The 16,928-nt window shown below is 32.2% G+C and overlaps 1 protein-coding gene across 1 annotated transcript; it reads left to right on the top strand.

Moving 5' to 3' along the window:
• The first annotated feature begins 2,423 nt into the window (after nucleotides 1–2,423).
• On the top strand, nucleotides 2,424–8,084 carry LOC107920344 (protein EXECUTER 1, chloroplastic). Its single transcript, XM_016850009.2, has 12 exons — nucleotides 2,424–3,216; nucleotides 3,476–3,592; nucleotides 3,693–3,758; nucleotides 3,849–3,955; nucleotides 4,184–4,265; nucleotides 4,764–5,516; nucleotides 5,637–5,760; nucleotides 5,932–6,101; nucleotides 6,319–6,393; nucleotides 6,496–6,588; nucleotides 6,685–6,830; nucleotides 7,622–8,084. Exons 1-11 carry the CDS (start codon nucleotides 2,845–2,847, stop codon nucleotides 6,775–6,777), a joined length of 2,052 nt encoding a protein of 683 aa, XP_016705498.1. The 5' UTR covers nucleotides 2,424–2,844; the 3' UTR covers nucleotides 6,778–6,830; nucleotides 7,622–8,084.
• Nucleotides 8,085–16,928: the final 8,844 nt, after the last annotated feature.

The raw sequence follows: 16,928 nt of genomic DNA, 5'->3' as shown, positions 1-16,928 counted from the left end.
ACTTATTTTTGGCTTGGTTTAAATGTCTTGAATTGGTTGGGGAAAGTGTTTAAATGTTGTTATAGGTGGAAGGCAAAATGGGTGAGAAAAATGGCCTTGAAAATGGCCTATTTTCGTCCACACGGGTAGAGACACAAGCGTGTGTCTTAGTCGTGTGTGACATACGGCCATGCCCACGGGCGTGTGGTTAGGCCGTGTGCCTCCTACACCTAATTTTCAAAAATTAAATTGTCCACATGGCCTAGCACACGAGCGTGTGGTTGGTCGTGTGACCTAAGTCAGAGAGTTACATGGGTAAGGACACGGGCTGGGACACGGTCGTGTGTCTCACATCGAATGCCCATATGGCCTGGGACACGGGCGTGTCACTTGGCCATGTGAGCCACACGGCCTAGCCACACGGGCATGTGTCCCCTGCATCTAAGAAAATTTTTAAAATTTCATGAAAAATTCTCTGAATTCCCGATTTAGTCCCAACTTGTTTCTAACTCATAAATTGGGCCTCGAGGGTCCATTTAAGGGACAATATGATTGAATATATTTGATTTTGGATATGAATAGTAAATGATATGAATTGACTGTATTTATTCTGTAAACTCCAATAATGCTCCGTAACTCTGTTCCTGCGACGGATATGGGTTAGGGGTGTTACAGATTTTGTCCAGATATATTTTGGGTTTTTTGTCTATTTGAGCTTTGTATTGGTTTGAATTTACTATGTACATGCTCAAACTTATATTAAAATTGGTTAAACTACATCCAATGCCGTTAAACTATTAATAAGTTCACGTTGTAGTCACTAAACTTCAAAAAGTTACAAAATGATCACAGAACTATTCGAAAGTTTTCATTTAAGTTGTTAAACTATTTGAAAGTTTTTATTTAAGTTACTGTGTTGATAAGTTTTTTTTTTAATTTGGCTAGTGAGCTCTAAGTGAAAATTCAACAGTTGTTATAGTGAATCAGTACCTATCGATAAGTAGAAGAGCATACATTAGATCCAAGTTGATATGACAGTTAGCCTCAAAAGTCAGAAGAAAGTTGTTTGGATTTTAGTTTGCAGATTTATAACGTTCAAAATAGTTTCATGAAAAAAATGAATTGTAGAAGAGAGAGCTTGAGAGCTTTAGATTGGTGTAGGCCATACTATAGCGGTTTTAACAACCTAGTAACTTGAATGAAAACTCTCAAATCGTTCAATGACCATTTTGTAAAATTTTAAAGATGAGTGACCAAAACATAAACTTACTAATAGTTTAGTGACCTTAGATGCAATTTACCTTTTAAAATTGTTCTATATAAATTGGTACTAAACTATACCCTTTTTTCCATGTTTGTACCCAAACTTTTTTTTTGTCTCAAGTGATATCTAAACTACTTTGTTTCCCCAATGGTACATCTGTTAGTCAAAACGTTATCTAAACTATGTTTTTTTTTCATTTTGGTACCTAAACATTTTCTTTTGTCACAAGTGGTACCTAAACCATTCTTTTGTTATCCATGTTACATCAAAATATTATATTCGTTAAAAAAAATTAGTCAATAAACTTAAAAAAACATTTTTAATTCTTTTATTTCCCTTATTTCTTTTACATAATTTCTCTTTTTATTTTTTTTCTCTATTTTTTTTCTTGTTCCTTTATAGTATCTAGTAATACTAGCAATACTTGAAATTTGCCATCCCGAGGTCGAAACACTAGCGATTAACTTTATTTTCGAACTTCACCGCCTGCTTGCTCGACTTGTTAGGATTGAAGAAGCTATTTCATCAATTAAAACCAATGTTTCCAGAACCAGACCAAATCAGCTAGTCAAATTGAGATATTGATTCGTAGATAAGGGTTGAATCCATACGAATCGGTTGAACCTATTTCTTTATTTTTAAATTTTTTTATGATTTTTTAATAATTTATTTGATCGAACCAAATGAATTGATCAAATCGAGAACTGATGGCCTAATCGGTTCAATCATCAGTCTGATTTTGAAGAAAGAAAAAATTAAAAATAGAAAGAATATAAATACATAAGAGAAACTAATATTTGTCTTTTTTAAACTAGCAGAGGTATCAACTTGGGAAACAAAGGTACTTTAGGTACCACTTATGACTAAAAAATATTTAGGTACCAAAATGAGAAAAAAAAACATAGTTTACGTACCAATTTGTAGGTTAAACTTTTTAAAAAAAATAGACTTAACGATTTGACTAACATAAGTTTCAACTTGAGAAAAAATATAGTTCAGATACCACATGTAACAAAAAAAATTAGGCACCAAGATGAAAAAAATAATTTAGGTACCAATTTAGGAGTTAAGCGTACAAATTAGAAGTTGAAAACAATACAGGGACTAAAACTAGAATTTGACAGAAAATATAAGCAAATGATATTAGATATAAATATTACTTGGAGATTACCTCCAACATGTCTTCTGTTTATGTCTCCACTCTTCACTCACTGTTTTTCTTTTTCTGTCTTTGCCCTTTTCAGCGAAAAAAAATCCTAAGCCATAAATTATATTTTTTAATATAAATACCAGAAGTGGTATGGTAATAGTAGTATTTTTACCAGAAGTGTTAAAGTACGTAACGCAACCAAAACTTGCTTTATCTCTAAATTGCATACTCTCTCTACGCTCACCACCACCAGTCGCCACCCTCACCACTGCCGCTTCCGCCACCTCTTTTTCTCTTCTTTTCACAAATCAAATACCCAAACCCCAAATTTCTTCCTTTCCCACTCTATTCAAATTCATCCTTTTCTGGGAAAATTATAACTGAATTTTCTTCCCCTCCTTCCCTGAAAGAAACGAAGAAGAAATTTTAGTACGAAAGCAAAGATAAAGATATGGCTTCAATCCCAACTCCTTCACCTGGTAATCTCACATTCCCGAGCCATCAGTTTCCGTCTTTTAAAAGATCGTTTTATTACCCGCCGGCGAGGTTCCCCGATTCCACTCTGTGCCGCTGCTCCGATAACTCTTCCGACAACAATTCCGTTAGCTGGAGGTGGGACTCCGCCGTTGTAGACGTTATCAAGAGTGCCGTCAAACGATTCGATTCGTACTTGAACCCTTTCCGTAAACACCCCGCGGAAACCGGCGGCGTTTCTGAGAACCGACGGCGGCGACGAGACGAAGAGGGAGGTTGGGATTGGGATCAATGGAAAAAGCACTTCGAACAAGTCGATGAACAAGAACGGCTCCTGTCCCTTTTGAAGGTCTTTATGAATCTATGCTTCTTTTTTGCTGTTTTTTTTTTTGAAAAAAAAAATAATAAGCTTGAAAAAGTCTTGTTAAATGGTAAGTTTGAGGCCGGAATTTTGAAATCTCATGTTCGAGCCCCACTTAATTAGTTAGAACAAGTTCAATTAGGTATTCAGTTCAATGTTTGTAATGATCGATTATGATTGTAAAATGGGAAAACCTTGAAAATTGATGGAATGTCTTTGATTACAAGCTTTTTTGACCTTTTAACAGGCACAGTTATATGAAGCTGTATGTAAAGAAGATTATGAGGATGCTGCTAGGTTAAAAGTTGCAATTGCAGCTGCTTCTACAAATGACACTGTTGGCAGAACCATGTCCCATTTTAATGTATGAATTAAATTTCATTTATTTAATTTTTTTAAGGGGGAAAACGGAAGGAATTTCCATTGTTCTTGCTGAGTGCTGACCTGATTTATTGTCATTTCAGAAAGCAGTAGTGGAAGAACGTTTCAAGGATGCAGCATTTTTACGAGACACTGCCGGTACTGGGTTGGTAAGTTTTAATTTTATTTTGAAGAAAAAAATGGTTCCTTTATAGCGGTTTTAAGTAAATGTTGTTTGGTTTTATGGTCTTGGGTTCCAGGTTGGATGGTGGGCTGGTCTATCCGATGATACCAAAGATCCTCACGGTCTAATTATACGTATAACTGCCGAGCATGGCAGATATGTCGCTAGGAGTTTTAGTCCTAGGTAATCACTCCAATCTTTCATGTTTATATGTATGTATAGATCATTTCTATGTTTGAGCACACATGTATATGCTCTACTAATATCAAATATACAGTTAAAGTACGGGGCATTTCTTTTTTAGTTATTTGGCATTGGCTCCTGTTTTCTTATACTTCTTTCTCATGCTTACTGATTTCTAATTTAAATGAATGTTTCTGAGTTCTTGTTAGACTGATGCTTTCCTTTCAGGCAACTCACTACTGCATCGGCTGGTATGCCCTTATTTGAGATCTTTCTTACTGTAAACAAGAAAGGTGAATACAAACAGCAGGTATCTTTTATTCCCATTCTTTCTGGATTGCTGCATAATTTTCTGATGTTTGAGTTAAAGTTACTTATACAGCAGCATTTTCTGTTAAATTAACAGAAAAACTGGCTTACTGTAGGTCACTTTGGGATGTCACCTTCTATATTTGTGTTCATGGTTCTAATGATGATAATTCTCAAACTGGCTTTTTAGTGTGTGTGTGTGTGTGTCTCTTCATGATCCTTTGTTGGAGTATAATGACAGTAAATCAAGTCTTATATCTAGCTTTGATGAAAGTTTGTCATCAGTTGATATGTCCAATGATTTTGGTGTATTGCTTGTTATATATGTGTTTGATTCAGTGAGGCGCAGTAAGCCATCGGGGTGTATATACACATTCATACACATGGACACTTGTATATCTGTGTGTACCAGACATCCTGCTTAGTATTTGTAGTTTTGTATTCCATTTGTAGTAGCATTTAATGTTTCACGAATGCAGCCTTATTTGGTGTTTTTCAGGCAGTGTACTTGAAAAAGAGAAGGGTTTTCCCAGATCCTTCAAAGGTGTCTTCTAAAACATCAGGAGCCACAAGTCGCAGGGTTCCATCAGTCACCAGTGAAGACAAAAGTAATCTTGTTGTTGTGAGTACAGAAGATGATGAAGATGGTGATTATGAAGATGATGATGATGATGATGATGTTGCAGAAGATGGATCTGATGTGGGTGAGGGACTAACTAGTTTTCAGAATTTACTGCAAGATATGATTCCTGGGGTGAAGGTCAAGGTCTTGAAAGTCAGTGCACCCGGGAAAGTGGACCAAGATTTTATATCTAAGGTGATTGAGCAGATCATTGATGAAGACGACGAAGATAAAGATGCTGAGGTGGAAAGTATAGAATTGGATGATGAACTTAAGAGTGAAAATGACCATGAGAGAGATCAGTTTGAGATGGATGTTGATAGTGGGTTTATTGATAGTGATAAGCGAGGTGAAATTGCAGTTAAAGTTGTCGTTGGTGGTCTTGTAGAAAAACTTTCTGGCAGTGTACCTGCATTGGACTCAGTTAGAGTGCCTGCTAAGCTAGTGAAAAAGGGGCAACTAACATTTTCATTTTCTATAGAAGAAGACGTAAACCAACAAGTTTCTAGTCTCAAGACAAAGGGTTCGACGGATAGGAAACCAAAGGCTCAAAGCCAACGTAGCGTAGATAACATAATGTTTGATCTTGCTAAATTTATTGGCAGTGGCAGAGACAAGATACCTTTGAAGGTGGGTTCATATTAAATAAACACGATGAATAAATTTTGTAGATTGAGTTTTACAGATCATTTCCCGTTTTAAGTTTCTACGCTATAATGCTTGGTTTGCTAACTGATTTCCACAATGCAGGTGCTGAAAGATGTTGGCGAATTAATAAATCTCACTCTCAATCAAGCTCAAAATCATCAACCACTATCTGGATCAACAACTTTCCATCGCATTGAAACTGCAGCATCACCAGATCCTCTAAACGGTGATTTCTAACACCATCTGTTCTGCTTCTTGATATTTTGATGAAATGATAATTTATTCTCTCGTTTTGTTTACACTATTTTACATTGTCCTCTATTGTTTTGCCATGATGGTTATTCATGCCTATCAACTATCGTAGAATATTGTATTTACATTATGTTGGTTTGATCAGGACTATATGTCGGTGCGCATGGGCTTTACACTTCTGAAGTCATTCATCTTAGACGCAAATTTGGCCAGTGGCAAGGGGATAGTGGGACTAAGGAGCCTTCAGATCTTGAATTTTATGAATATGTGGAAGCTGAAAAACTAACCGGGGATCCTTATGTGCCAGCAGGCCAGGTGATTTCATCATTTAATTTAACTTTCTGTTATGAATAGAGGTAGCTTTAATTGAGCTTGAATGTAGGATTCCATTAATTTTGCAGTGCCGAATGATTTATAAATTTCAAATGTAGCTGAATGTCTTGTTTGTTTTTAAGTTAATAGTTCCTCTTTGGAATGATTACCTACCTTTATTTGGTTAGTCTCCTTATACTATACCTTGGAATTTCTACAGGTGGCATTTCGAGCCAGAGTTGGTAAAAGATATCAGCTCCCACATAAAGGAATAATTCCTGAAGAATTTGGAGTGGTGCATTTTAGCTTACATTCTTAGCTCGTATTTGTTTGAACTTTTCCTTTTCGTACCTTCTTCAAACGTTAAGGAGATTTTGTGTTCTTTTTTGCAACTCAGGTTGCTCGATATAAAGGACAAGGGAGGCTTGCTGAGCCAGGCTTTCGAAATCCACGATGGGTTGATGGTGAACTTGTCATTCTTGATGGGAAGGTTTATCTCTTTTGTCTGATAATGTTTTTGGTTCAATGTCTTTAAAACTCAAATAGATACTAATTATTCAATTTTCTAAATGGCTAATTCAAACAGTACATCAAAGGAGGGCCTGTTGTCGGATTTGTATACTGGGCTCCTGAATATCACTTCTTGGTGTTCTTCAATCGACTAAGACTTCAACCATAGTTGGCTGTACATAATAATCGAGCATGTTTATTATTTGGTTCGGATAGCTTGGGGTAAGCACTTCATCACCGTAAAGTAGATGTAAGAAATATATCTAAATGTACATAATAATCGAGCATGTTTATGCTTTCATCGCAATAGTTTTCCTAAATGCTCTAGTACCTTATTGGCCTAGTCTTCATTTAGGCCTATGTTGCTCGGACTCTTCATTTTCTTGAAGTACCCATGTATAGCACTTGGTGTCTGACACACGGATATGGTGATATGACCTCATGGGTCCTCTAAATATGTGGAAAAACTCAGAAAAGACTAACCATACCCGTGGCAGATACATACCCGTATTCAGCACTCACACTCGAATCCGTGTAACATAGATTTAGGCATCAAAATAGTCAGCGATCAGGTGGGATATTTTCCGAACTATTTTCTGTGTACAGCTCATGGTGCTTATGCAAATATCTGATTTTGCTACCATGGGTATAGTTAGTCTTTACAAGATAAGAGATTATTGTAGCATGAAGTAACGTGTGTGTAACTTTCATTATACATACATGTATAAACATCTTATTTATGTATCAATGGGTGTGTGACTACATGAATGATATTGTCTGCATTAAATGATCCGACCCTAAACAAAACTTGATTTGTGTGCTTCTTTGTAAAGTAATCGTTATTAGTAAGGTTGGTAATTTGGTATCAATTTGTATAAAGAGTAATCCGTGTGGGATCTTTCTGTTCTTCTGCCTCTGTGTGTGTGTGTGTGTCTAAAATTCATTGCTTGCATATGTTAGATTTCGTAATATTTGACATTGAAAGCTTCCTTCTTTGTTTGTATGTTTTGCAGTTCAACATGATATTTGTCACCCTATAGTATAGCAGCAAAAAGAATGGCAGAGATTTTGGGATACATATGGACACCATTGGAGTTTCTCCAGATTCAGCAACAACAAAAAGAAAGGTATTTGAGCAGCCTAGGTTCTTGAAAATTCCTTTCCTATGTAGTAAGTTTGCATCAAATACCCAAATTTAGAGCCCTATCTGAATCATCGTAGCCAGCCATAGTTATAGCTTTGAGTTGCTGTAAATTCTACTATTACTATAAGTGGAGTTGAAATGCTGAAAGGCTTGTCGATGATGGCCTTATTTTGTGATGCAACGCAGCTACCAGATAAAGCTTCATAGCTGATATGTCTGTCATTACTTTTGATTTCTATTTTCTTTTTGCTCAATTTTTCATATATATGAACAATAGGTTTAAATAGGTCAAGTTCTTTCAAAAAAGGAAAAAAGTTCAAGTTTTGCGATTAGTCCATGAATTGTGAATTGTCCCCTTACTTTGGTTTTTGGTTATTTTTATTTATTATACTCTTTGAATTTTGAAATTTCACTCTTGACCCAAGTCATAGTAGCCGTTAAATTTGTATAATATTCAGAAAAATCACCCATTTTAGTTGTTTACTGGCTACTATTTGAGTTTCGAAAGTAGAAAAAATAATCAAATGGGAAAATAGAACTTACTTTTAGTATGTGATTATAATAGATTTTGATTTAACTGATTTAATTATTATTTAGATTAATATTGACATTTCATGCACGTGAATTAGAAACATCTAATTATAGTACATGGATTAAATTTGTAACTTACTTTTTTATATATATATGAGGATTGTATTGATCACAAATTTGAATTTTAGTTTTTATTTTTATTTTCAAGAATTTAATCTTTTTATTTATTTAATTTAAAAATCAAGATTCAATTGATAATATTGTTTGTGGACTCTGGTTAATTTGAATCTGGTATTTTAATATTCAAAGTTCTGGTTTAAATTTTGAAAATTTACAAAATTAATAGAAGCTAGTTTAGACAAATAAAAGATTAAATTTCAAATATTTAGAAGATGCAGGTTTATGTGCAGAATAAACCATAAACAATATTAGTAGTTTTGGCAGATTTCACCAGATTTTTTCGGAAGTGTTAATGAATATCTTTTTGACCCTTATAGCAAATACATTCCACTTACATAATCTAATCTAAACTTTAAAATTGTTAAGAGAAGAAAAATAAATAAATATTAGTGTCAAATATTATTATTTTTTTACCAATGAGTTAATATGTATCTATATAAATCGAAAAAAATGGAATAAAAATTTTATGACTTCGATTTATGATCAAAGTAGAGCATAAATTTATTAATGACTTGGGTTGTTTATTCAATTTTGAAGGCCCAATAAAAAAACATGAGTCGATTTTTAGCTCCAAGATTGAAACATGAAAAATGGAGAGTTTGTCTGCAGACAAGATTAATTAAAACCAAAAAAGGAAAAAGAAAAATCATGAAGACCTGAAATATCTAGGTGATCTCTGCAATCAATAAAAAAAAAAAGAGAAACATAGATATGGTCAGAAAGATCTGAAGGCAATGAATAGCTATTACAGCCTTTACATGTAATAGGACCTGAGCTGTAATGGTATTACAACCAACTAAATTAACGTTTGGTGGTGGGCCCATCGAATTGGGTGAATGTATTATTATTCTCCCCAATCAAACATGCTGTAAAGAAAGGTTAAAAGTGATACTAATTAGGATGTGAAGTAAAAAAAAATAAGAGTATCGTTCATTGATTACACTTTTCCAATAATAAAATGAATTTTAGTTTCATGTGAATTTTTAAAAATTAATTGTTGAAATAATTTACGCAATTCGACCTTATCCAATGACTTTTTTACAATACAATTAATATTTTAAATTATAACAGTAGTCTAATATTTATTGCTTACAAAAATAATTCACGTATCCAAATTTCATACCCAACCTTATAGGATAAACTTATTTTAATCCAATTTCAATTGTTGACTTTCTGATCCTACTAGTTCGGGTTAATTGGTTCCTAGAAAATATATTGTTTTTGACAATTGCAGGGTCGCGATCGGATGGCTCCTGGAAGTAGTACCTTCAGCTCATTGTAGCAACTGGCAAAAAAGGCTCCTACCTCATACTCCATACTGTAGTAGTCGAGCCTCTCCTCATGCTCCTTCTATATAGCCGAAACCTGAAATTTAATAGGGGAGAATTTCATTTTACGGAGGAAAGAGCAAATTCCATATTCTCTTTCAGCCACTCAACATCTCCACCCATCACACCTTTCACTGCATCATCACCCTTCACAACCCCGTTCACCATATTTGTCGCTTCCTACCACCTCAATTGAGCTTCACACAACAGCCCACCATTACCATCACCACCCACAGCAGCCTTCATCACTATTGTCCCTACCAAACTCTAAATCTCACCTCACCAGCGATACCCGACGACCCTTTTACTCACTTTCGGTTTACCTGAAGTCACCATCCTAAACCTAAACGACGATGAACCATTAGTGCCTTTCGGGGGGTTTTTTTTTTGGCCGCATGAGTGGGACCTTTTCCCCCAGAGTGGAGGGTTAAGGTTTATTACAAAAACTTATCAGGCTCGAAAGATCTCCTCTAGTAGTTAACCTAGTCTTCTCTCAAAATTTCAAAATACCATCCTCAATCAAACTCTGTACTTTCCATTTTAGAACCCCACTATTCTCTGTAGAGTGGCCAGAGCTTCCCAAGTGATAATCACAGGTGGCGTTAATTAACACCATGCCCCTCAGGATAGGGAGGTTTTCTTGGTTCTGAATGAACCGGAGTGACAAGTTGTTTCTAGATGAGTTCAGGGAGCAATTTTGCGTACGACTTTGGAATTGGATCAATGGGGGATTTTTCTCTAAATTTTCTTCGGTTTGTAGGTTTTAGGGCAGGAGTAGGTGTTTGTGAGTGAAAGCTTGGTTGGAAATATAGTTGTGGTGTAGGTTGATAATGATAATATGGGTTGTTAAGGTAAATATCATATCCGACCATGTGATTCTCGCCCTCGTTTTCCTTGACAAAAGCATCTTTCTCGGTGAACCCAACATTCGTGTCATCTATCTTCCCACTTTTGATGGAATTTTCAATCAACTCTCCTAATATCACACTGTCAGTAAAGTTTTTTGTGTCACTACCCAACACTTTGTCATAAAAAGGAGCTTGCTATATGTTGACGAATAGGATTGTGTTCTCCCTTTCGATTAACAGAGGTTGTACTTGTACCACCATATCCCCAATCTCTGTGCATACTGGTTGAAACTTTTGGTGGACTTCTTTTCCATGTTCTGAAAAGATAAGCGATCGGGCACCATATCAGACACGTGCTTGTATTGATCTATGAAAGCCTTAGCTAAATCTTTCCATTGATCGAATATTTGTCCTACTAAGTTGATAATACCAACCCGTAGCAGATCCAACTAAACTATCATGGAAATTGTGTATTTGCAACATGTTGTCATTCACATGACTCATCATCTTTGACAAAACATGGCGATTTATGCCATTGAACAGCTCGTCCCATCAAACTTCTCAAAAGCTAGCACCTTAAACTTAGGAGATTTTATTACATCACACACCAGGTTGAGTTCCTTACCATCAAATCTATAGAAAGCTTCAACATCCTCAATTGCTTTAATTCTCTCCTCCAAAACCTTGTATTTTTCAATTTTCAGATTTTCTACTTCAACAGAGTCATCCAAATCCGGAACAGCATGATTTGATCATTTGAAAGGTTCAAGCCGTTAGCGTGAAAAAATTTGTTGTCTTACAACCGTAGATTCTTCTTCAGAATAACCTTGCAACACATGATTTATCGAATAAAATTATTCACATGCTTTATCAAATAAATCCACCCAATCATGCTTTGGATCAATCTACCCAATAATGCTTCATCAAATAAATCTACCCACATGCTTTGTTGAACAATTCTATTCCTATAAGTCCATCACTAATTTCGACACAAAAATATGCATAGAAAAGTAAGGAGCTTTTTCTTGTGTGCTTATTTTGGTGACATCTAACCGACTTGAGTTTGACATGCCTCTACACGACTAGGTTTGTGCGGTTTACTATATGAGATTTGGGTTCAAACAATGTACTTGAACTATACGAGGTTTCAGTGTTTACCCCTCACAGGCTAGTAAGTTCAATTTGAAGGTACAATTCTCTATGTCTACACAGAGGATCATCACGAAGGTGTAGTTATTGCTCCTTTTTAATAGGACAAAGCTCGAGTATAGAGCTCATGTTGTGCAAAATCATCACGAAAGCATAGTTATTGTTGTATGTTGAAACATTTTCAAATATTAAAAAATGAAGGATAGATTGTTAGAATATTTTCAAATATTTATAGTGTTCCAATAACTATAAACGAATTAGTGTAATTAATTAAAAGATCAATATTTTGGTCATTGATCAAAAGTTATATCATTTGATTTTTAAAAAAGAATTATAACTATTCAAACAATATTATTTGAATAGTTATAAAATTGGATGAATAATTATTTATTCAAGAAGACACCTATTGAAAAATGTTCTATAAAGAGACATGAAAATTCCTATAAATAAGAATGAGATTTCATTTGGAAATCACACCAATAAATTCTAAAATTCTTTCTTTCCTTCCTCTATTTTTTAATATTATTAGATTCTTCTATAGAGTATTACTACAGAAATCCTTTATAGAGATTGAGTTTCTTGTTATATATTACTCAGTGCTTAGTGGACTATTCTCGTCCGTGCAAAACGGAAATAGTCGTTGGCTTCATTGTATCATCGAGGTTAATTTGCTTGAAACTCTTTTGTACACCGAAAATAGGTAGGGGTGAATATAACCTTAAATACAGTGGCTTGATACACTCCTTGAAGCCTTATCCTATTTCTTCTTTTTCTGTTTGAGTTCCATTCGTGTGTTCGAGATTTTCCTCACCAAAGATTTGTACTAACACTCCCATTTAACAGGACAAAGCTTGAGTATAAAACTCTTATCATGCAAAATGCAAGTGCACAATGTCTGGCAAAAAACTCGCAAACCTTTTATTAAAAAAATCTAAAATAATTAAAAATTCTAAAAATAAAAATAAATAAACAAGAAATAAACTAAGGTAGACAACACATGTTTAACATTAGCTCAACTCTCAAAAGCAGTTCTCAACGGAGTCGCCAAGCCGTAACATATTTCATTATTTGTACTCTAAGTACGTTATTTTTAATTATATTTAAGGTTAAGTATTTTCTAAATTGTACTTTTTTGTCATATTATATGTAATAAACAAAATTATTTAATTTATTTTCATAACTATTGTTAATTTGAAATTAAATTTGCTTGAATCCCGTAATAAATACAATATAATACTTTTAGAAATTAAATATTTAACTAAAGAAGGGAAATTTTAGATTTCAATAATATTAGTATTTATGGCTCTCATTAATATTTTTGACCATGTATTTGCTACTACTTACCATATTAGTTTGCTTTCAAATATTATTTTTTCAGATTTTTTATCATTAAAATGACTTTTGTATCTTAAATACATCGTGTTTTCTTTTTTTAAGTTTTCATGTGTTCTAATTTTATGGTGCTAAAGGGAAATATTCTAACAAATAGAAAACGTTAAGTTGTTTAAAATTTTAATAAAAATTATTTAAAATATTAAATATTATGTAAAAATATATTTTAAAAATAAGCTTAATATGAATGAAATGATCTTGGTAGATGGCTTGGGGGAGTTGGGAGAAACATTGGTAGATGCAGCGTCGAACAAGCTGAGTTTTGAGAGATTTATGATGGACTCCTTCTGGCTTGAGATGCTAAATGGGTTAATGTTATTATTGAAACGGATTGTGTTCAAGTTGTAGAGAACATTTTGGATAAGTCCTATGGGCAATTGAATAGGAACTTGGTCCTAAAAATTCAAGAGTTTTGTAGGAGAAAATGGCCGGCAGACATACAAATGTCTCAAAAGAAGCTAATGTAGCGGCACACATATTGGCTGGGATGATGAGAGCTCTCTCTTATGGCCCTAAAGCTTTCCAGGAGATTTTGACAACAATAATTGAGCAAATTCGGATGGATGGTCAGCTTGTGCGTAATGGTACTGGAATAAATTTGTAATTGATTTTTGTTTTTCTCTACCAAAAAAATATGAAAGAGTTTAAGTAAATATTTTTCAAATCAATCTGAATATAAGGTGAAATACCGTCACATATATATAAGTTCAATTCAATCTAATTCTTGAACATTTTTAATGGAGCATACCAATCGATACCAATGATAATATGTATTTAAGTTCAATTTGATTCAATTTTTGAACACCTTGTAGGTAATATTTGAAAGTCATCTAGTAATTAGATTTGCGTGTAATTATTTGTAATCACTCATGAGTGACATGTTTGGATAACTATTATAATTGATAGGTCATCGAATTAAATATAATTGGAATACCTCAATTACAGTTTCCAATTCTTAAGGCAAGGGTGAGAAATGGAGTAACACCCAAATCCAATTACCTTGTGGCTTTCCAAACACTCATACATGTTTTAACTTTAAAAAGTTATATTTTATACAAGTTTAACTTGTAAAAATTATATTACAAGCATGAATATGAATAGTATTTTGAATGATTACATCCAATAAATTCTAAAATTATACTATAAAAATAATTGTGTATTTTATAAAGTTATAACAAAAAATTATATTATTTGAATCCTAAAAAAAATTCTAGAGTTATGACCAAAATGTATATTATAAAAAATAATTTACGTGTTATAATATACTTATTTATAAAATGTTATGAACAAAAAGTATGAACATAACTTTGAGATAATATTTAATACACTATCAGTGTATATGAACCCTATGCACCACAATTTATCATATCATTAATGATCAAAATATTAAAAAATTGAACAGCTTTCTAATAAATATTTAGAATTTTATTTAAATATAATTATAATTAATTTGATGATCTTCCTCTTTATGTAGTTCATTAAATATTTAAAAAAAATGTTTAGGTTTGAAGTTAAAATTGAAGCAAATGATTAATTAAAATTTTAAAATTTTTATTGAAATTTATATGAAATTTCATATATTAATTGAAGGGGAGATAATTATTTTTAAAAAATTCATATTTTTAAAGTCAACATTTTTCTTTAAAAAAAACCTCATCAATTATATGAATATTAGAAGTTTTTTTTTTTTTTAAAGTCATTGCCCCATCAAATTTAACACTTTCAATGAATAATAATTAGTACTATATTCTAAAATATTACTTGTTCAAGTAACCGATTAAAAGAGTTTAAATTTTAAAGCAATTCACGAATTTCTTAAAATTTATAATCATATAAACTAAATTTAAATAGTGTAATAAAATCATACTTTTAAATTTATTCTGCTAATAAAATTGAATTGCGCCAATAATAATAAAGAACAAGAAAAAGAATCATTTTTGTTCGATATAATTTTTTTTCAAGATTTTTATAACCCTAAGTTAAAACATCGGAATTGTTATCAAGAGACGAAGATGAAAAATTATATTTCTTTTTAATTGCATTTAAATACAATTTTAAGTGTTTATTACAAAGCCTTCAATTTTTTAATATTTTGCTTATTAATGTTGTGACAAATTGTGGTGCATAGGACTAATACATTTGACAATGTGTCAAATATTATTCCTATAACTTATTTTATTTATTTGTGCTATATGTAATAATAATATATTTATTTATAAAAAAATATTATAAATTTTAGTTACAATTAAATTATTACGGACACTTTTTTAAAATTACGATAAAAATTCATATTATTTATAAGAATTAATATGAAAATTGTTGGACACTTTAATAACAATTTTTTTATATAATGGTTGTATATTATAAATTTTATATTATTTTATTTACCTAATTTTCCTCTTATAAAAATGGTTATAACTTAGCATAAGCTTTTCTGTAAATTAGCTTACATAAGTTTTTGTAATTGAAATTGCATATTGTTTGCACCATATCATGTGAAATGACACTGTTTGAAATAATGAAGCTAAACACAAGCATTAGAGACAACTCGTGAGCTCTTTAATTTGAGACAGTCCGATCTTCATAATGTGATCGAAACGACATTTCTTGTTCTAAAAAAAGATTTCTCGTATTAACAATATCACATTTGTATAACATAAAAGAAAAAATGTTTAATCGTAATAACATGTTGTATACTTAGGGTGAGTTTGGATGGGCGGTGTGTTTACCTCCGGTGAGGTTAAAAAAAGCGGTGACGGTGAGATTAGTTACTGCAGCGGTGAGATTGGATACTGTAGCGGTAAAATTAGAAACAATGGTGGAGTGTGTGTTTGGATTCAAACGCAGTTGTAGCGGTGATGGGAGAATAAAAAATGATTATTAAGGACATCAGATTAGAATTGATATATAATAGAATTTTTTAAAATTATTTTACTTTTTTAAAATTATTAAAATATGTGAATTTATAAATTCATCTAATAAATATTAAAATGTATCTTTCAATATTTTAATGAATTATATAATCAATTTAAATTGTTTATTAGATAAAATGATAATTATTTTTAATTTTTATAGTTAAATATTTTTTTATAACAATGATAAATATTATTTAACTTTTAAGGATAAAATAGTAAAATAATAAATAAAAGTAATGGTATTTTTGTCTGTTAAAAATACCAACAGCACCCTTAATTTTCAATTGCTGCTGAAATCTGCAGCAAAAAATCAGCTGTCCAGCGTGGTGAGATTACTTCTCACTGGACTGCTCTGCTGAACCAAATAACATGGCAGTGAGGTTGGCACCCTCAGCTGCACCAAAGGAAGCCTTAATAACTTCATTCCTAAGTGGAATTGAGATATTCTACACCTCGAAAGGGACATGGAAAAATGAAATATTAATAATTTTAATTATAAGTATTCATATGATGAATAATTAAGTCAAGGACCAGCAGATGATAATAAGAAATACATGTTAAATGTTAAAAGTGAAATAAATATGGAATGTTAAAATAATTAGACAAAATTATATATAGTGTTTGTTTTTTATATTACATATGATGACTTGATTTTAATTTTTGTTATCGTTCATAATTTTCTTATCATATTGATACTCTTTTATGTAATAATTAATTTTAAAAAAAATATAAATTATGTTATTAATTTGATATAAAAAAATAAGATATGATTATATTTTATCAACCTGTAAAAATTTTACCATATCCCAATGAAATCGACCAAGACCGTAGTA

The sequence above is a fragment of the Gossypium hirsutum genome, chromosome D13 (assembly GCF_007990345.1).
Source record: "Gossypium hirsutum isolate 1008001.06 chromosome D13, Gossypium_hirsutum_v2.1, whole genome shotgun sequence".
Classification (NCBI taxonomy): domain Eukaryota; kingdom Viridiplantae; phylum Streptophyta; class Magnoliopsida; order Malvales; family Malvaceae; genus Gossypium; species Gossypium hirsutum.
Note: the sequence above shows the minus strand (reverse complement) of the source record. Positions and strands in the feature narration are given on the sequence as shown.